General features: G+C 38.7%; 1 protein-coding gene across 2 annotated transcripts; it reads right to left on the bottom strand.

The window, feature by feature from the left end:
• Positions 1-2,743: 2,743 nt before the first annotated feature.
• Positions 2,744-21,024, bottom strand: LOC108274958 (ras association domain-containing protein 8). Of its 2 annotated transcripts, none has more exons than XM_017485417.3 (5): positions 20,673-21,024; positions 8,974-9,125; positions 6,920-7,881; positions 5,741-5,891; positions 2,744-4,941 (listed from the first exon to the last, which is right to left on the bottom strand). In XM_017485417.3, exons 2-5 carry the CDS (start codon positions 9,074-9,076, stop codon positions 4,820-4,822), a joined length of 1,338 nt encoding a protein of 445 aa, XP_017340906.1. In that variant the 5' UTR covers positions 9,077-9,125; positions 20,673-21,024; the 3' UTR covers positions 2,744-4,819. The 2 variants fall into 2 exon arrangements, with proteins under 2 accessions (XP_017340906.1, XP_017340905.1); XM_017485416.3 differs by having other exon boundaries at positions 8,974-9,168; positions 20,673-21,023.
• Between the last annotated feature and the right edge of the window lie 1,111 nt (positions 21,025-22,135).

Here is a 22,135-nt window from a genome sequence, read left to right as displayed (position 1 = left end):
TATTATTTTATTTTATTTTTTAAATGTTTGCACACAGAATCAAAACTATTTCCGTCCTTGCCAAAGTGTGTGAAATCTCCCAGCCTGCAGTTCCACTCCCGGCCACCAGGTGTCTCTGTGCGCCAACGTTCAGCACGTGGAAATTTCCACCAGGCTAGTGTACTTTACAGGCTGGATCCCAAATGTTTTCCTATTGAAACGATAGTGCACTAAACATTGAGTTGAAGGATATTATACTTACATTAGTGCAAATATGTGGGGAGTGTGGAATTTCAGTATGGAAATTAGAATCATATAGAAAAGAATAATGGTGAAACATTACACTGAATTCAGTGTTGTATCAGTCAGATGTTTCAGATTTACTCATTGTGGTTTTCTACAGGGGTTGTCTATATGAAACGTGCAGTTGTTTATTTATGTTTGTATTCATTGTGGTGCTCATAACAGCATACAAATCCCTGACGTCATACAATTTCATAACAACCATAAGTATAACATTTACACTGAGGCTGGTCCTTCTACTTCATGTGTATCTGCCCATAACACTCCTCAGTGGACCTGGATTTTGGGTTTGACCATATGTAATAACAAATAATTGTCACTCATAATAATAATAATAATAATTGTCACTGTCACTCAAATTTTATTCAAACAACAACTCCCTCTGTGTCTCTATAAAATGAGCATTAATTTTAATGTCTCTAGTCCTACCCCTGTCTCATTGTCTCACCTGTCTCCCCTGTCCTTCTGTCTTGCTGTCTTCACCTGTCTCATCCTGTTTCCCCTTACGGATTGGCTCCACTTGTTTGGTGGGGGGAAGGGGGGGGGGGGGGTGTCACCTGTCTCCCCTTCTCCCTGTCCCATAGTAAAAATTGTGTCGCCTGTCTCCGCTTTTCTCAGCAGCAAAGCACAGATAATGCACAGGTTTGGGTCACTTGCTTGAAAGTAATTTTTGCATTTAATTTGGAAATCAACGTCCCAGAGTCTAGAGGAAGAGTCAAGGCACAGAATCCAAGATACTTGAAGTCCAGTGTGAAGTTTCCACAGTCAGTGATGATTTGGAGTGCCATGTCATCTGCTGGTGTTGGTCCACTGTGTTTTCTCAAGTCGAGAGTCAATGCAGCGTCTACCAGGAGATTTTAGAGCACTTCATGCTTCCATCTGCTGACAAGCTTTATGGAGATGCTGATTTCCTTTTCCAGCAGGACTTGGCACCTGCCCCAGTGCCAAAAATACTAGTAACTGGTTTGCTGACTGTGGTATTACTGTGTTTGATTGGCCAGCCAACTCGCCTGACCTGAACCCCGTAGAGAATCTATGAGACACTAGACCCAACAATACAGACAAGGTGAAGGCCGCTATCAAAGCAACCTGGGCTTCCAGAACTCCTCAGCAGTGCCACAGGCTGATTGCCAGTGCATAAATTAACATACTTTTCAGAAGGTCGACATTGCTGTATTATAAATTATTTATTCTAATATTCTGAAATACTGGATTTTTGATTTCCATGAGCTGTAAGCATTAATCATCAAGATTAAAACAATAAAAGGCTTGAAATATTTCACTTTATGTATAATGAATATATGAAAGTTCCACATTTTTAATTAAATTTCAGAAAAAAAAAACTTTTATTCATGATTTTCTAATTTTTTGAGATGCACCTGTGGACAACACAACAACCATTACTGAACTGCATTCACTTAGGTAATTAGGGCCCACCAATGTTTTCAGTAATAGTAGGTTGTGTCAAAGAGGGATTTATTTTGGTAGTTTTGTTTCATTGCATGCTTCTGTGCTGCTGCATACTGTATCATGATATTTTTGCTTATGGCACTTTTCAATTCCAGTACAGTCTCAAAGAGCACAGCCTTTACCTATATCACGGTAATATACTGAAGGACTTGATCTTGATACTGTCTTTGTTTGGTTTAAGGATAAAATATTTTAAGCATTTTAAGCTGTTTAAGGTGATGATCTTTGGAAAGGATTGTGAAAAACACACGTAATACAGACCACAGAGCAAAGTATTATGATAAGATGGACCTGTATGATACAGTACCTTATGTATTTTCAGCCAGAGAACTACAGTATATATTTCCCATATAATTTTAAAAGTTATCCCTTCCTAATGGCAACTTTTGCTTTTGCACCTGTGCAGATTTCATAATGAAACTCCAAAAAAAAGATATTGCATATATTTTCCCTGTTGACAGAGATGACATTTGTAATGTGTTTACAGTGCAGCTCAGCACTGTCAGGTTCTGACGTTCTAGAATAGATTCTACTATCTGCAGTATAATTTTCCTTAATTTAGATAATCTTCACTAGTCCGTCATATAAACTCCCCACTGTGTCTGCAGGTCTGTATTAGGGAATTTGCAGTGCACTTTTAGGAGATGAGAAAATTCTGATGTTAAGGTAGCCCTCTCTGTACCAACTTCATGATGGTACATACACCTCCATAGTTGGCCCTGAAACACTCCTAGAAAGGAGTCTAGATGTAAAGGAGGCTTTCTGCTTGGCGAGAGCTCCTCAGGGCCTCATGCACTCACTGCAATTCCACATACTGTGGGATGATGAACTGCAGAGAGGGTGTGTCTAGTCTCATGAGAATGAGTAGTTAGACACTTGTGTGTAAGATTGGCCTTTTATGTAATTATTCAGTTTAACATTTGATATGAAATAGGTGCCAACTCTGTCGTCAAGACAAGGGGATACAGAATGAATATTCAGAGTCAAAAGATTAAACACGTGTTAATTTGATTTTAATGTTGAAATGCAGTGCAATAAAACACAAAGAGTTTTATAAGCAATATGTATCATTTACATATCAATGGCATTACCACATTTTTAAAATACAGTTTCAAAGTAGAAAAAATATTTAAAGAAACTAAAAATTGACACTCTTCACAAGCACATAAAATGCATAAAATGCAGCAGTGAGCACAAAGCAACAGTGGCTGTGTTTGGAATCCCTATCAATTTAATGCACCAGCTTGTAGTGGATAACACTATTGCCCAGTCTGAATTTCCATCTAGTTCATATAGTTCAACATTTACAGAACATGTGTGATTTATAGTCTATATACAAGGCCTTTTATTAAAATGCCACCAGAGAGCACTGAGCATTAATTCCTTTAAATAATGGTACATAAAATATTATGCTAGCATGCCTGAAGCTTCTGAAACTGGGTGATGCCATGATTCACACACTTGTCCCCCACTTAGTGTTTTGTGTAGCAGTATGAACAAAGAAAATGAAATAAAACGAGGGACTTCAAACACAGCCGATGTGTTTTTATATAAAATAAAAGATGCATGTTAGTTCACCATCACCATCTGTTTCTCATATAAACAGACTTGGGAGCTCCCCATTTTGATCTGGATTTGATCATGTTAATGCTTCAATAAAGATTTAAGGCACTGATTACAATTATAACAGTTATAAACTGGTTAATTGACAGAGCCCAATCTATGATTTGTCAAGCATAATATACTGTAATACTGCAAAGTTTATTTAATACGAATGCAAAGCTTGGTTTTACACATGTCCATGGCAAATTGTCTTGCATAAGCTATATATATATATATATATATATATATATATATATATATATATATATATATATATATATATATATATATATATATATATATATATATATATATATATATATATATATTAGTAAAACCTAAAAGGTAAACATGATGAAAATGAGCTAATTATATAGCCAGAGATGTATTGCTATAAAACTGCATCCAAGCAGTTTGATTATGGCTACCAAAAATATACATATTAGCAGGCATCTTTGGCTCAACATCGCTAAAAAATGTAAATGTGGAGTACGCAAAGAAATAATACCAACTGTGGCAAAATATAAACTTCAGCAAAAAATATGATGCCACAGTAAAGACAGAAAGGTGCAGGTGTCATGATGCTTATGTGAACAACTCACTTTGTGGATGAATTAACAATTAAACAGCTTTGCAATAAAATATATTCACATTTCTGAAGTAACTCATCCCTAAATATGTCCTTCCTCATACAGGTCTGTTGCCCCACAGTCACCATACAGGAAATAAACATTCTTTTATCAGAGTTCATAGCAGATATTACAGCTAACAGATGGGTCTTGTTTTGAGGTATGTTTCCAGTTTACCATTACCAAAATAATGTACAGAGGTGGGTAGTAACATGCTGCATTTACTTGAGTAACTTTAAAAAAAAGAAAAAAAAGAAAAAAGAAAAAGTACTTCTAAGAGTAGGTTTAACTGGCCATACTTACTCAAGTTCATTTTTAGTCACAGAAATGTACTTTTACTTCGCTACATTTGGTGGTGTTCCTCTGTTACTGTTAAATATTAATAAATACAGTTACGTAGTATTAATAATTAGTTTATATCATGTATAATGAGGTCGCGAGTCTCACGGTACGCTGCTGTGGTCTGAATGCATCCGGAATGCGTTGGCTACCTTATTACTCTTACTCAAGTAATTATTAACATTATTACTATTACTTGAGTAATTATTTTTTATAAGTAGTTTTACTTGTACTCAAGTAAAATCTTTGACTACTCTACCCACCTCTGATAATGTATACCTTCATTTCTCTTTCACGCTTTTTACTGTGTTGCTCCATCTGCTGTCCAACATTGCAAAGACAAACATTAACTACCGGCCTTAACCAACAATTCACTTCCTGTGACTGCCTTTCTAAACAGTCTTGATGCATCACTTAATACTTTTATGAAATCGCAAGGACTGTTGAAAAACTCAGATGTTTTTCAGTGGCTGTGTAAAGGTGTTTGCAAGTGTTCCTCAGACGTAGATGCCCTCAGGGTTGAGGGCTGAGGTGATGGGGCTGTGTAGCACCCGCAGGTTAACTCCAACTGCATGAGACAGGCCTGGGCGCTTCAACGAACCAGTCAGTGCTGCGAAATCTAAAAGGAACAAGAAAAGTTTCTTCAATAGTCCATTTACAACCAATATAAGTCAAGATTGCTGCTAAGTGCAACTCTCTAAATACATTGCTTCTTAAAGTAAAATTCAGCAATTTTACTAATCTTTACAGCTGTATGCACAATTCAGCAAAGAAAAATATAAGAAATCAAAAATATACTTCAAGAAATTATGTGCAGTTTATTCTGTTATAAAAATCAAACCAATTGGTAGTAATAAATTATGTCATGTAAACAACAGCCAGACGGCAGTAATAACAGAAAAGAAAAAAAATAATCTCCAACTTGGTTTAAGCTGTAATCAAACTTCACATTAATTGCTATTGTGTTATATACAAATGACACTACAGTAGTGCTACAGTGCGCATGCCTCAGCACCTTGGTACAGTCTTAGTCCACCCCACATGCTGCTGCTGGCTACTAAGGTGAGTAATGGTACTCAGGCCATCTCCAGGCAGCTGTTGCCACAGTAACCAGCACTGAATAGAGGTGGGTGGAACACATGTAGCTCTCAGTGGGGATCTGAAAGCCTCAGAGTCTTACTGTCAGAGCCAAAATAATGTGTGTGATGCATGAATGCACACAGAGTTACTGCTCACAGACAGAACAATTGTGCTTTTTGCTACTGCTATTGCTAACTTGTTTAAAATAACTCAAAGATTGTTGGTATAAGCCATTAATCTGAAAAAGTCTCTTTGGAAAAAAAAAAGTCCACAGGAAAGTTTTTGGAAAGTGTTTATGGAAGATGATGGCGGAAAGGATGCTGTAGTAAGCACAGTACCTGATTCCTGAGGCACAGGGGGGATGCTGGCCTCCACGTCACTAGGTTCCACAGGCAGCACGGTCACTTTAGTGCCAGTCTGCTGGATGAACTGCTGAAGATTCACCTGCCTCAGCTCTTTAGTTAGCTGCTCAAGCTCATACTGACTATCCTGGGAAAAACATGTACATCTACTACATGAGAAAGTAAATGCCTGATATATGCTGAACTACAATTTCTGGGTTTACTTTAAATGCAAGTGCTTTAAATGTAAAATAATCAAAATACTGAGACCTTTAACAGTTGGACTTTTGACCAGGTGTCAAAATATAGAGAGAACATTATTGTTCTGTAAAGTATCGTCCATTTTTGAATATACAACCCTCAATTTAAATTAAGTAGCAGAATTTGTAGCCCCCTTTGATGTCTCAAAGCACAATGAAATACATTTGGTGTCAGTGATCATGTTCACACATTGAAATAAATTTAACAACATGGTAGATAAAACTTTATACAGTCCGTAAAGGATTTTGCCTTTTTTTTTTTATTATTGTTGCGGCCAAACATGCTTGATTTTGCTGCAGCTTTAAAAAAAAAGAAAAGAAAAAAAAAGAAAAGAAATTGTGATGCAATTGTGATTGTTGAGTTTTTGTGTTTTTTTTGTTGAAGAAAACTACTTTAATTGGCAAAATTGCAATTGCAAGAAATAGTTTTGCACAATCTTTTGCAGTGATGTTTGCTGGTAAATAAGACTTTTTAGCTATACTCATGTTTGACGAACGTGAGTCGAGGGATTTGACTGAATGCATGTTGTGATGTCAGAAAAACTGCAAGCGCCACTGAATATTGCAGAGTTTGCTTGATTTTGCATTCATTTTTGCAATCGCAAAAACCTGGAGGGACTGATTATCACGACACTAATGTTTTAATAAGACATAATTGAGTGTGATGGTGCATTAGGGAAAGGTATACTTATTTATATCTTACATCTTCACAAAATATTATTTCATTAGTTTTTAACAATACAATTACAGTTTCGGAATGACTGTTTCTAATCTAGTTTGGTCATCTACTACTGTCTTTTCAGATCTTTAACTGGATATCGATTTGAAAGGGAGCTAGACTGAGAAAGGAGAACTGCTTTGTGATCGTCTAATGTATCTTCAACATAAAAATCTTATCTTAATCAATCTAACCTACCTGCAGTCTCTTACTAGACTGACTCAGTGACCTCTCCACAGCCCTGCAGCTGTTTTCCAACTGTGCTGTGTGCTGAGCCTGAGCTTTGAGTTCAGCCTTCACTGTCTGCAGCCTGGCCTTCACTTCTCCTTCACTCCACAGCTGGTTCTCCCTCGTCTGCTCCTGCTGCCGCTGGGCCTCCAGCCCTGCCTCCATGCCATGCAGACGGGACAGCCTCTGCTCCAGCTCAGTCTCGCAGGCTCGGAGCCGAGTGCGCACCTCCTGCAGCCGCTCTTCCAGCTGCCTCTCGCTCTCAAGCTCAATCTGTAGCTCGCTGGCCCAAAACTCCTCCTCCTCCACCTCCACCTGGTTCCTACATAGTTGCTGCTCTAGCCGCACCATCTCCTCCGTCATGATTGCCCAGGAGTCCTCGGTGTTTGGTCTCTTTTGGCTCCATGACTGCAGCTCTGCATCGCATGCCTCTGTTCGGCGCTCCAGAACAGTCAGAGACTCCCTCTGCAGCCTCACAAGGCGGGTCAACTCTTCCACGCGACTTGAAGGTAGCCGTGGGGATCTGGACAGGCTTTGTGGGGCACTGTTCATCAGAACAACACAGCGCTTAGAGTCTCTTTCTCCAATTCTCGTGCCATTAAGGATGTCTCTAAGGCCACGTGGCGCCCCAGTAAATGTGAGGGATTTGCGGCGTGGTTCACGACGGCGGAGAGATCGCTCACCCTGGGCGCGGAGCTTAGCCATAATAGGGAGGCTCTGGCGGTGCAGGCCGCGCTCAGGGCCCCGGGAGACAGGGGGCCCCTCCGATGGAGGGCGCTCTGTGAGAGAAGGGCCAGTGCGGTGCAGAATGAACTGGACATCGCCAGCATACTGACCCCAAGTGTTTAACGAGGCTACGGGGCTCTCATGAGGAGCCAAGTGTCGCTCAGAATCTCTCCATTTCTCGATTAGTGTGTAGCGTCCAGTGCGACCTGCCAGTTAAGTAGATATCATGAAATATTTCTAGACCTGTTTTTAATTCATTTTACAGTAGCCTAAAATTAATGTTCCTCATCATGCAGAAGAGATGAGCAGTTGCTGAAATTGAAAAGTTATCAAAGAGTTAAATAAGTAAGCAATGTAACCACAAAGTTTTCGTCTTCATGTTAATAATGGAAAGAAATCAAGTATTAACCCTGATGGAAGGCTTAAGAGTTCCTGCTTCTTCTTCTCTTTTGGCAGGATCATGACTCAGAGTTTCCATCTCACCAGGCACTTTTTCAGCCTTAGTATATTTCTTGCTAAAGTGAGTGTGTGTGTGTGTGTGTGTGTGTGTGTGTGGGGGGGGGGGGGGGGGGGGGGAATCTAAAGATTACACACACTTTTGAGAGTCACTAGAAAAAGGCTTAGACAATGAAGTCAAGAAGTTTAAATCAATCAAATTGCCTTTCTGGTTAAACTATCTGAATCTCTTTCTGAACCTTAAACAGAAGCTTTTAGAATTTTGAAATATCAACAACAACGAAAGTAAATGTTGAATATCTTGAATATGAAATATTTTGAATATGAAATATTCAAGATTCTGCACCATTACTAGGTTCCTATTTAAATGTAAGAAAAATTTGTGATATTGACCATGTTGACTGTTTTATATAAAAGCTCAGATTTTCCTCATGCCTAATCTCTTCTGTTGAAGCATGTATTCAGACAACACTGATAGATTTGATTTAAAATGGATCGTAAGGTTTTGCACAAACATGTGGAGTCCATGCTAGCTCGACTGCACACTGTCATTAAAGCAAAAAGGTGACAAGCCAAATACTAAGAAACTCTGAAATTCATGTAAATATTCTACTTTTCATTCAAGTTTTTGTCAGTAATATAACTTTTAATGAAAATTGTCATATTAAATTAGAAAATAATGCAAACTAGCATTTTTGCCAGTAGTCTCAGACTTTGGACCCCGCTGTGTGTGCGTTTGTATACACACACACACACACACACACACACACACACACACACACACACACACACACAATATAGCCCAGCAGTTTCATACATCTTCCTAAAACTATACTGCTTACCTATAGCCTGAGCCAGTGCAATGACCACTTCCTGACAGGTGGTGGCCTCTGTGACTCCACAGACCACTCGCTGGATTCCATCCACCCAAACCTTCAGCTCCATCCTGACACAGGCGCTGCAGAGTTGGGCCTCTAGCTCTGCTTCCTCATTCCTGCAGACCGCAGCTGTGATTAGCACCAGTCAACACGGCCACACTGCGCACACACACACACACACAGCAGAGCTCAGTACTGCTCATACGCCCATGTGTAAAAGCAGCATAGATACATGAGTGCACTGCTAACATAGCTGTTTCTTATTTTAAATCTGTAATACATATGCCTGGCTCTTTAAAAAAAAAAAAAAAAAAAAAGTTTCTGCAACAGGGGACAATGTAACAAGATCACCAAAAGTAAAAGGCAGCAATATGCATGCTCCTCATTGACTTTCTTTGCTAGTATTATAGTAATTCATCTCTCAAAATCACTTCATAGTACCAAAGAAGCAAATATGGTCAAATAATTTTTTGGCACACTTTGCTGATACATATTCCACTCTAAAGTCCAAGTGTTCTGATATTATTTGAGCACTCAAAAATTAAATATGATGATTAATATCAGTCCACTAAGCTCATATGTTATTCAAACAAAATGCATTAATTGTGAGGGGAGGAGGAGACTCCATCGGACCGCATGATCATGACCATCACTGATTCTCCTATCAGGAAAGCTTTGTCAAAGGAAATGTCCATGTTGCTAGACCCCTGTATGCTTTCAGATGGACATGCTTCCTTCCTAAGAATATCCCCCAGGTTTAATTAACAAAAGGAGCGCTTTTACAAGGCAACAAGCTTTCAGTCACCTTTACATAATGCATTGCAGAACAATGAGATGAACACCTGAATATGCCGTTTTAATGCAGCACACACTTTAGGCATAAATCAGTGCAAGTTTTATATTGTGTTGTGGAGATGGCCACACGGGATTGTGGAACCAGCTGGACTCAACACTCCTTGCCTCCCACTCACATGAGTATTTCTAGGCTACAAAGGCATGGTTCTGAGCCAGCTTTTTGATTTTGTACTAAAAATGTAAAAGTAGTAACCAAAGTAAAAGGATTTTTGTCACAGAAGGACCCTTTCAAACTTTTACAAAGAGTCAGACACCACACAACATTTCTCCTTAGATGTAGCCTATAGCTTTGACTTTGACTTGAGCTTCGCCTAGTCTAATGAGAGCCATATGCCTTAGAAGCTATTTTTGGATTTGATTTTTTTTTTTTTTTTTTTTTAACAAAATGGGTAATCACAGCAAAAGCTAAGGAAAAGATTTATTATGAAAGGCAAATATAATTTGGGCAAAAGGGATTATAATTTTTAAAAAATGTAATCTTTAAACAAATAACAGTAAGATTGCGAATTGTTCCAATTTATTTAAAAAAAAAGAAAAAGAAAATCATGCATCACACAAGCCACCCAGTTAAAGCTAATTTATAAAAATGTTTCACCCATCTTTTATGTGAAAATAAACCAAAGGGTTTTTTTTTTTTTTAATGAAAGAGTCATCATTCTCTCCACCCTAGTTCACTCTGATTAATGTCAATACAAACAGTCCGTTCATTTATTAATTATTTCACAAAAGAATGAAGCTCAAACAGTTGCCTCTCCAAATGGGACATGGCTAATTTACTGTGTGTACAGGGGACTGGAATGGAAAAGTAGATAATTTCTGTCAGCCAAAGACCACAGAACGCCTCCATAGGCTCCACTCGAAGAAATGCTATACTCTGCTAATAATATCACACAGATCTCACTCCAACACTAAACCTACTGCTGATAATGGTTTTAAGCTTTTCTACTCATGCAAGGTCACATGATGTACCAAAAATACCACTATAGTTTATAGACACACCAACATTACTGCTTAAAATGAGTTAATAACTGAACTATTCAGAATCTTCGGTGGATTACAGGAAGTTTATGAAGACATCTAGGATGAGTCCTGCTTTCTTATTAGGCAACTCACTGAATTACTCAATTGTTTAGACTATAGAGGATCACTCTGACCAAAACGTCTCTCTAAACAAAAAGGAAGTTTATTTGCTGAGATATGATTAATTTGTTTAGAGCAAATTGAAAAGAATGTGAGTTAGTCTTCTATAATCAATCTCTTAGGACTGTATTCTTCTTCCTCTTAATATTGACTGTTGACAACTACAGGATGATTGCAATACAGCAGTTGCTGATGAATCTTACTAACAACGGTAATATTGTACATAAAAATAAATATATACACATTCATATACACAGAAACATTCTGTCTATAATCACACACACACACATTTTAGTTATGCTAGCGGTTTCGCAGCTTCCCCTATTAAAACCAGCCATTTTACTGGACGTTTTGCCACTCAGTCCAGCCGAGGGGGGCGTGTTCTGGCAGGAAAGTGATGTCAATGCATATCCTCTATTGACGTTCGTGTGCACAAGGTCCAAGAACGCGTTCAAATTTTTGGCACATTGCTGCTGTATCTTTTCATCTTCGCTCTTCAGCTCTTTACATTTTGCGCGCTAGTTAGCTACCTGTCACCTGACAACGGAACGCAGTGAAGGGGAGTGACTGACGGTAAACAGTAACCAATCTAAAATCTGCATTAAAGTTAAGACTGTAAAGATGAGGTTTAATTGGTTTTGCAACGTTGGATAGAATGGTCAATGTATCAGCTCATAGCAAGCACATACCGTGCAGTAATTAGCGAGCGTTTTGTACCGAAATGAAAACCAGTTGCATCACAACAATTATTTTCACTCACACAAATGCTCCCAAATATATTTTATGGTCACACAGATTAAATTTCGGAGCATATGCAACCAAAATGGTCACAATTTTGAGCCTTGTGTAGGAGCTGGTATTGGCATAAGTGCCTGTGTTAGTCCAGCGCCATATGGTCTCTATCTTGGATGCTGAGGAACCCCTCTGGGATTGCTGCACTCCAAGAACATGGATGTTGGCACAACACAAGTGACGGTGCAGCCAAATTTGGCCACTGCATATAGAGACCATAACCAAATAAATTCGATTGAGTTGATATTAATTAAAGTGTTAATTAAGGTCAAAATGCCCTATATTTACATTTCTTTAGTAAGCAAAACTACCAGTTGGCCTCATTGTAACCAGAAACTGAATAACACAAGACGGAAGGGCAGTACAACCTTCCTACATCACTCACTCTCCATTCATGCAAGTAGTATTTTTTTATGTAACAAATGTAGGTTAAAGTGCTCTCATCCTTCATAAAGACTTCTCTGGAGCATGGCTGCCAGTAGATGCTTTTCTAAAGAGAGTCGAGCTCTAAAAGGATAGTAAGCCATTAGATTTTCTGGCTCTTTGTTGTGACCTTCTCTCACTGTGAACATGGCCCTGTGCTACCCTGACATGGAAAACAGGCCCAGAACCAAAGCAAGGACAAACTGGAAGGTCTGGGAGTAGGAATCAGCACAGACCTGAGAAATTCATTATTACAATGACTTTTGATTATTGATTTAATAAGAATTGCAATTATCGATAATTTTTTTTTGCAATTACTTTTACTTTTTGCTTTAAAAAAGTAAATGTGGTTATGCAAGTTTCTTTAAAAAACACTGACAGAACAACTTATGCTGGCTTTAATGCATGGATCATGAATTTTATACTACATGGTATAGATGTCATATTGTTTAAAGTGGTGTCCTGGGTTTTTTGGTAAAATGAATTTGCAGCAGGATTTGCCAAGTTTAACCCCAGACGATGAAGCAAGATACAGTGCATCCGGAAAGTATTCACAGCGCTTCACTTTTTCCACATTTTGTTATGTTACAGCCTTATTCCAAAATGGATTAAATTCATTTTTCTCAAAATTCTAAAAAACAATAGCCCATAATGACAACGTGAAAGAAGTTTGTTTGAAATCTTTGCAAATTTATTAAAAATAAAAAACAAACAAAAAAAAAAGCACATGTACATAAGTATTCACAGCCTTTGCCATAACACTCAAAATTGAGCTCAGGTGCATCCTGTTTCCACTGATCATCCTTGAGATGTTTCTACAACTCGACTGGAGTCCACCTGTGGTAAATTCAGTTGATTGGACATGATTTAGAAAGGCACACACCTGTCTATATAAGGTCCCACAGTTAACAAGGCATGTCGGAGCGCGAACCAAGCCATGAAGTCGAAGGAATTGTCTGTAGACCTCTGAAACAGGATTGTATCGAGGCACAGATCTGGGGAAGGGTACAGAAGCATTTCTGCAGCAATGAAGGTCCCACTGAGCACAGTGGCCTCCATCATCCGTAAATTGAAGAAGTTTGGAACCACCAGGACTCTTCCTAGAACCGAGCGATCGGGGAGAAGGGCCTTAGCCAGGGAGGTGACCAAAAACCCGATGGTCACTCTGACAGAGCTCCAGTGTGTCTCTGTGGAGAGAGGAGAACCTTCCAGAAGAACAACCATCTCTGCAGAACTCCATCAATCAGGCCTGCATGGTAGAGTGGCCAGACGGAAGCCACTCCTCAGTAAAAGGCACATGACAGCCTGCCTGGAGGACTCTCAGACCATGAGAAACAAAATTCTCTGGCCTGAATGGCAAGCATCGTGTCTGGAGGAAACCAGGCACCAGTCATCACCTGGCCAATACCATCCCTACAGTGAAGCATGGTGGTGGCAGCATCATGCTGTGGGGATGTTTTTTCAGCGGCAGGAACTGGGAGACTAGTCAGGATCGAGGGAAAGATGAATGCAGCAATGTACAGACACAGCCTTGATGAAAACCTGCTCCAGAACTCTCTGGACCTCAGACTGGGGCGAAGGTTCATCTTCCAACAGGATAACGAGCCTAAGCACACAGCCAAGATAACAAAGGAGTGGCTACAGGACAACTCTGTGAACGTCCTTGAGTGGCCCAGCCAGAGCCCAGACTTGAACCCAATTGAACATCTCTGGAGAGATCTGTGCACAGAGGCTCCCATCCAACCTGATGGAGCTTGAGAGGTCCTGCAAAGAAGAATGGGAGAAACTGCCCAAATATAGGTGTGCCAAGCTTGTAGCATCATACTCAAAAAGACTTGAGGCTGTAATTGGTGCCAAAGGTGCTTCAACAAAGTACTGAGCAAAGGCTGTGAATACTTATGTACCTGTGCTTTTTTAGTTTTTTTATTTTTAATAAATTTGCAAAGATTTCAAACAAACGTCTTTGACGTTGTCATTATGGGGTATTGTTTGTAGAATTTTGAGGAAAATAATGAATTTAATCCAGTTTAGAGTAAGTGTTAGTGAATACTTTCCGGATGCACTGTATGCACAAATAATTTACCTTGTTTTATAAAATAATAACACACACACACACACATATACACACATATACACACACATATTATATATATATATATATATATATATATATATAAAAAAAATCCTCAGTCAGGGGGCTGGGATGGCCATGGCAGGACCTTGATTTTGTGGTCAGTAAACCTTTTTTGTGCTGATTTTGATGTGTTTTGGATCAATGTCCTGCTGAAGATCCAACCACGGCCCATTTTAAGCTTTCTGGCAGAGGCAGTCAGGTTTCATTTAATATCTGTTGATATTTGATAGAGTCCATGATGCCATATATCCTAACAAAATGCACAGATCCACTGGCAGAAAAACAGCCCCAAAACATTAAAGGGCCAACACCATATTTAACCGTGGGCCTGAGGTACTTTTCCATATGGCTACCTCTCTGTGTGCGCCAAAACCACCTCTGGTGTTTATTACCAAAAAGCTCTATTTTGGTTTCATCTGACCACAGAACCCGATCTCATTTGAAGTTACAGTAGTGTCTGGCAAACTGAAGACACTTGAGTTTGTTTTTGGATGAGAGTAGAGGCTTTTTTCTTGAAACTCTTCCACTACAACTTGTGGTGATGTAGGTGACTTCAGATTGTAGTTTTGGAGACTTTCTGACCCCAAGACCCAACTACTTTCTGCAGTGCTCCAGCTGTGATCCTTGGAGATTTTTTGGCCACTTGAACCATCCTCTTCACAGTGCGTTGAGACAATATAGATACGCATCCAATTCCATGTTGATTTATAACATTTCCAGTTGACTGGAACTTCTTAATTATTGCTCTGATGGTGGAAATGGGTATTTTCAATGCTTATGCTATATTCTTATAGCCACTTCCTATTTTGCGAAGCTCAACAACCTTTTGTCACACATCACAGCTATATTCCTTGGTCTTACCCATTGTTATGAATGACTAAGGGAATTTGTCCTATGTGTTACCTCATATTTATACCCCTGTGAAACAGGAAGTCATGGTTGAACAACCGCCTGTTCCTAGTCACCCAGGTGTACTAAAGAAATTGTAAAATATCAATGGGAATATACTTCAAATATATTTTTCTCATATGAATTCATGGGGTGCCAATAATTGTTGCACACCTATATTTAAAAAAAGCTATTTTTTTGGATAAACCTGTGTTTTGTTTGCAATTGATGCATGAGAGCAGACTATTTTTGTAAAATTTTTAACAAAAGCTCAAAAGGTTAAACAAGACAGGGTTCTCAGTGAACCTCATTTTATATCGAGGCAGTTACAGATTTCTTATAAAAAAAAATTAAAAAAATAAAAAATACAGGCGACAGTTTAGGAATAATCATGTTTACGGATAGTGATCCCCCCCCCCCCCCCCCCCCCCCCCTACCACCATGGCTGTACGCTCTTTACACATAATGCAATCTGCCCTCATACATATTATTAATCAAGTTACATTTTTGTGTAAACTCCTCATTCTCTCAAATCAGTCACTACTACAACGAATGCCTGGTCACATTTTAAATGCTTCGTTTCTACTTTCAGGATTTCTTTTCAGGAAATCTCACTGTTGTATGCCAACCCTAGTGACTTCACACAATGGCTAAATTAGGCAAAAAAACCAAACAACACCACAAAAAAAAAACCTCCTCCCAAACCGACCATGCACTATTGTGTTTGACTCACAGTAACGTCAAGAGGAAATAACAACTAATAACATCCAGACCTGGTTTCAACACCTTGCAATCTGCTAGCAAAATTCTTTGTGCATTTGTATTAGATATTTCTTAAAATTGTATTTCTCTCTTAAAACTAAGGGAAACTACAGTTTACACAACAACAGTCTTGTGCTGCGGCACTCTAATTCAACCCTCATTTACAACCAGTTTAAACAAACTCCTTCAATGAGTTCTCACTGGCCCTTTCTAAAGCGAACTAAAGTCTAAAGAGTTCTTTTCTGGTTGTCAGGAAGCGAGAGAGAAAAGCACAGACAAGCTGTAGAAGGTGACCAGTAACTCTTGAATTCATGATCAGAAACTCAAAATTGGCAGAGATCTTAAACTAAAACGTAAATCAGCAGACCACCTCTTTAATCTGATACAGTGTTATTTCTTAAAATAAATGCCAAAGGCAGGTTAAATCAACTTGCACTATATTGTGACATACAGGAACACAGAGGGATGAAATATTATGCCTACAGGTGTATGGTGCAAACTGTACTACAATAAACACACAATAAAACCAAACTATGCAGAACAACAAGATAACTATATCCGAGAATAATAATCTGGGGTGACTGACTGTACAAACTGTTTAACATCAAATGAACAAAATTTCAACTGCAAATTATAGTGTATACACTGTATATCCACACAGCCTTGTACAATAACAGTATCCTTTCAGAAAGTTCTTTTCAGTGGCTCGCTTTCATTACCCCTGTTTGCCTCCAAATAACACTACCCTTGTTTGCCAGAAAAGGACACAAAGGACATAGGAAGTCCTGCAAGAAACAAGAGGCTTAAATCATGACAGGAAAGCACCAAGTTAGACATGAATGACAGACAAGTTTCACCTTTTCACAAAGAAGGAACACTGACAGAAAAATGAATATATATTTACAACATAATAGATATATTTATAACATAACTGAACTAATGTAGAGTGAATATACTACTGCTTCTCCTGTTTCCTGCTGAACTTTTAATTCTGCTAGTGTCTGCCATGCTACATGTAATTACTAACAATTTATACACACTGAAGTAATTGGTTGCAGGCCTAGTCTGAAATGGATCCACGCGCGCACACACACACACACACACACACACACACACACACAAACAGCAAGTGTGTTCTCTAAAACTGACTGCTTTTCCCTCTACTGGAAAAGGGGCACAAAAGAAAGGGTGAACTTAGCTTTGCTTGTTGATATAATCATATGCACATGAAGCAAGAAGAGAAACTAAAACATGTAGCTAACAAGAATGTAAAATAAATGAAAACAAGTGTCTTCCCTGGATATTAATCAATGTTGAAACCATACATGTCCTAATGCATGCAGGGATTTAATCAGGAAACACTGGCCTTGATCTTGCAGCACAGTTACTGATAACATTGAGGCTGCACATTCCACACCACATGCATGCTATGAGCCATGATTCAGATAAATATTCCTATTCCACTGCCATTCCCTCGAACATGAGCACCAGCAACTCCTGCATTTACTATCCTTCTCCTCATGTGCTTATAGTTAAGAATCCGTGGCAGTAAATGAGAAGACTTATAAATGATGTCATGCTGACACACTAGCATTAAGCCCCAAGGATAAGTGAATTACGTCTGTCAATTAGGTGCATCATATTTCACACCCTTCATATTTGAAAATTTGTGAATCTTAGTCTAGTACACCATAAACTGCTTTTGGTTTAGTCATCATCTATTGGGAGGTGCATACATGTTTACATGCTTACAGGAACACACCTTGTAAATTAGCTATCATATGTATTTTTGCCTGAATGTGAACGACAACAAAGAAAACAAAAATCCACCCCAGCTACTACAGCCCCAATTCCAAAAAAGTTGGGACGCTGTGTAAAAAAAAAAAAAAAAAGAATGCAATGATTTGCAAATCTCATAAACCCAAATCTTATTCACAATAGAACATAGAAAACATATAAATGTTTAAACTGAGGAAATATACAATTTTAAGAAAAAATTAAGTTCATTTTTAATTTCATGGCTGCAGCATGTCTTACTAAAAAGAAACAGCTGGAGGAACATTTTGCAACTAATTAGGTTAATGGGCAACAGGTCAGTAACATGATTGGGTATGAAAAGAGTATCTTAGAGAGGCAGAGTCTCTCAGAAATAAAGATGGGATGGAATCTGGATGGAAGCAGATGTTGCACTAAAACCTGTATATACCTTTCAGCATTGATGTTGCCTTTCCAGATGTGCAAGCTGGCCATTCCATAGGCACTAATGTGCCCCATACCATCAAAGATGCAGGCTTTGGAACTGAACGCTGATAAAAAGCCGGATGGTCCCTCTCCTCTTTTGTCCTCTTTAGTTTAGAGGATGTGGCGTCCATGGTTTCCAAAAAGAATTTCAAATTTCAAATAAATGTTTTTAATGCAGTGCCGCCTGAGGGCCTGAAGATCATGGGCATGCAATATTGGTTTCACCCTTGTCCCTTGCGCACAGAGATTTCTTCAGATTCTCTGAAGCTTTTGATGATATTGTGTACTGTAGATGATATTCATAGTCTTCACAATTTTATGTTGAGGAACCTTATTCTGAAATTGTTCCACGAATTGTAGATGCAGTTTTTTGTAGATTGGTGAACCTCTTCCCATCTTTACTTCTGAAAGACTCTGCCTCTCCATGATACTCTTTTTATACCCAGTCATATTACTGACCTGTTGCCCATTAACCTCCAGCTGTTTCTTTTTAGGAACACTTACTTTTCCAGCCTTTTGTTGCCCCGTCCCAATTTTTTTGACACATGTTGCAGCCATCAATTTCAGAATTACCTTATTGTTTTCTTAAAATGGTACATTTCCTCAGTTTAAACATTTAATATGTTTTCTATGTTCTACTGTGAATAACATATGGGTTTATGAGATTTGCAAATCATCTCATCCTGTTTTTATTGACATTTTTACACATTTGGTGTCCCAACTTTTTTGGAATTGGAGTTGTACACAAAGATTATTAAAGCAGTATTTTGACTGGGATGAACTGTGAAGGTCAATCGAAAATGATGACACTTCTAAATATTATGCATGTTTGTTGTTGCAAATAGCTGGCGGAGAGAGAAGGAAAATGGAGAGAATACACAAAGCAGAAACACTCCATCGGTCTCTCAGTACGTACTGTGTGTGCTGAAAAATCCCAGGGTGTGTGGAGAGAGGAAGGAAAACAACCCCCTTCACATACCCCTGTAAAACAATAACCTGAGGGCTCTTGGATTTTAGTGAGAGTAGTCAAGGAAGAAGGGCTCGATGTGAAATCTTAAAAGTTGGTATATCACAAAGCATTAATTAATTATATTAATTACACCAATAGATTAACTAGTGCTAGATAATATCTACCTTTTGGAATGACAGTGGCATAACTGCAGAAACAAAATGCACCATATGACTGCCATTTAGAGATGCTTGGTTAGCAACATTTCAGTTAGAGTATTTAAAAGCACCCCTTGCTTTAGTCAACTGTGTGAAATCATAATTCAGTCCATTGCTGAATATGTCACTCTTTTCTGTTGGGGAAAATCAGACCACCAAAAGGCAAAGGCCTCGGACGATAGAAAACGTGTGTCAAACAGCGTTTCCTTTCCAAGACTTTCAGAGAAAAGTCCAGCATACCTTCTGTGGTATTTAAGTGCACAGCAGCTACAGGCTGCCTGAGTCCTTGTAAACCTTTTTCGGAGTTTTGTCGGAGTGTCGTCTTGGCTGGGACGTTTTAATAAACTCAAGGATCCCCCAAAACCCTCCCAACATGGAGGTCAGCACTGGCAGACGTGCTAACATCTGGATGGCACATTGAGCTGCACATAATGCTACCTTTGTTCTTTTGCCATGATTGTGAAGAGCAGGAAAACTGGCCTTCGGGAGGGAGTAAAAGTGCTGTCTGCCAAAAATATTAAGGTGGCCAGGTTTGCCCATATGGTTAATATTAATATTCTCTGATCTCGTTTGTTTTAGTAGTTACTCATAAATATTACGTCTACTTTCAGGTTCAGTTCAGAAGAGTCATCAGAAACCCTTAATAATAATAATAATAATAATAATAATAATAATAATAATAATAATAATAATAACAACAACAACAACAACAACAATAAAAGACACTAGGCTGACTAGATATAGAATGACTAAATACTGTATGTCGACAGGTACATCACAGCAATAAATGTTTCTGATAAATACTTATTAAATAAGCATGAAATTATGATTTAGTATACCATTCTGTATTGAAACATTTGTTTAACATTTGTCTAATATTGTTATTTTTATTGCTTTTATTTACTGGGACCAGCACACTACACAGAATAAATAGTTAATCTGTTGATTTAAATCATCGTTTAAGTTAAATAGTTGGTTCTGCATATGTAAATACAAAAGAACCAAAACCATACGACAGTTATTTATTTACTAAGTACACTATAGTGCAGTATGATCAGCGGGTTAATCCCGGCTCAATCTCAGTTTGTCTTCAGGCTACAGTTGATCTCAGCTTGTTTTTGACTGTAGTGTGCCGTCAAACTGAGCAATAGCGACAAGATTATTTGGCATTTTCTGACACTAGAGTGTCCCGATACCTCCCTGTCCATCAGCGGCCTCATCTTTTTAGGCGGATTTAATAATCAAGGGCGTTTTGTCTTACCTTTAATCTGTAGCCTGAAGAAAACAACCCGTTTTGACTGTTTTTCCCAGACCTGACGTTACCGCGTCTGAAGTTTGGTGAAGAAATGGACAACGAAACGCAGTTTTGTTCATTTTCCTGCCTATTAACACACTCGCCGGATGGGGATATCCGTTATGAAGGCTTTGTAAACAAACATGGAGGTTTTCCTGCAGCAAGAGGAAGACTGAAACGAGCGGACTAACGATCAGAGGGAAAAGTTTTCACGATGTGTAACGGCGCATTCTGCGGGAAACTCCCCCATACTGCTCTAACATGGCAACGGCTCCGGGACAGCGCGGTGCATTGTGGGGGGTTTTAAAGCTGCACTCGGGTCTGTGTAAGCAGCTCGGGGAGGGAAAAAAACAACTGACGCAAAATCCGAGAGCAGGCAGGAACCAGAGCACTGATCTGATTTACAGTCAAATTCACCGTGGCTATTTGTGTTTTTATTTCTCTTTGGGACTAACAATACTGCAGCTCTGTGCGTGAAAATGCAGTTTATATATCAGGTCACGGGTGACTGGTAATGCAGTAGTAAAGAATGTACAGGGGGCTAGGAGTTTGTTTTACATCACACTGCATTTTACCTTCTCACAAACACAACTGAACACTGGGTTTGAACATGGACGCTGTGTTTGTGAATAGGTATAAATCAGTCAAGGGTAAATAAACTTCAAACCATCTAGAAGAAATAAAGATACGCACTTCATAACATGCCATTTTTAGAAACCAAGTTCGGGTTAATGGATATACTGACACCTTGTGCTTTACACTGGTATTGTTCCTTTTAACTGTTCAAGGATAAAATAGCATCTGCAGCAGCAGCAGCAGCAACAACAACAACAACAATAGATAAGGCCTGGTATGTTTACTGGCACTAAATCATGATAACAAAACAAATTTATGGAATAGCTAAAGAAGCATTTAATAATAATAATAATAATAATTATTATTATTATTATTATGATTATATTATTATTATTATTATTATTATTATTATTATTATCATTATTATTATATTTGTCTATGAGTATATGTGGGTGTTCTGTTCTGTTAATCAAAACTGCATGTGCAAACTGGATACCAGTGCTTCATAGAAGATACGGATTTAGGCTGATATTGTTTAGCGGATTGTTTAAGAGAATTTACGATGTTAAATCAGCTTGCTACAGTGGGTGGGCCAACATGTTGTGGAACGGCAAATAGTGCGCATGTGGTAATTATTTAAAAATTGTCTGCTCTACCAGTCCGGCTAAAGACATGTAGGTTAAAACCATTTTTGCTAGTGTCACCTATTGGTCGGGGGCGGGACTTATGCGCCTCAAAGCCTGAAGGACTGACAAAGTAAAGAACCAATCAGATCTTCCTACGGCGCTGACGTATGTTCAGCACGTCCCGGTTATATTTAGGACCTATTTAAACAGAGAGACACTCAGCGCTGT

The sequence above is a fragment of the Ictalurus punctatus genome, chromosome 14, assembly GCF_001660625.3.
Source record: "Ictalurus punctatus breed USDA103 chromosome 14, Coco_2.0, whole genome shotgun sequence".
Lineage (NCBI taxonomy): Eukaryota > Metazoa > Chordata > Actinopteri > Siluriformes > Ictaluridae > Ictalurus > Ictalurus punctatus.
Note: the sequence above shows the minus strand (reverse complement) of the source record. Positions and strands in the feature narration are given on the sequence as shown.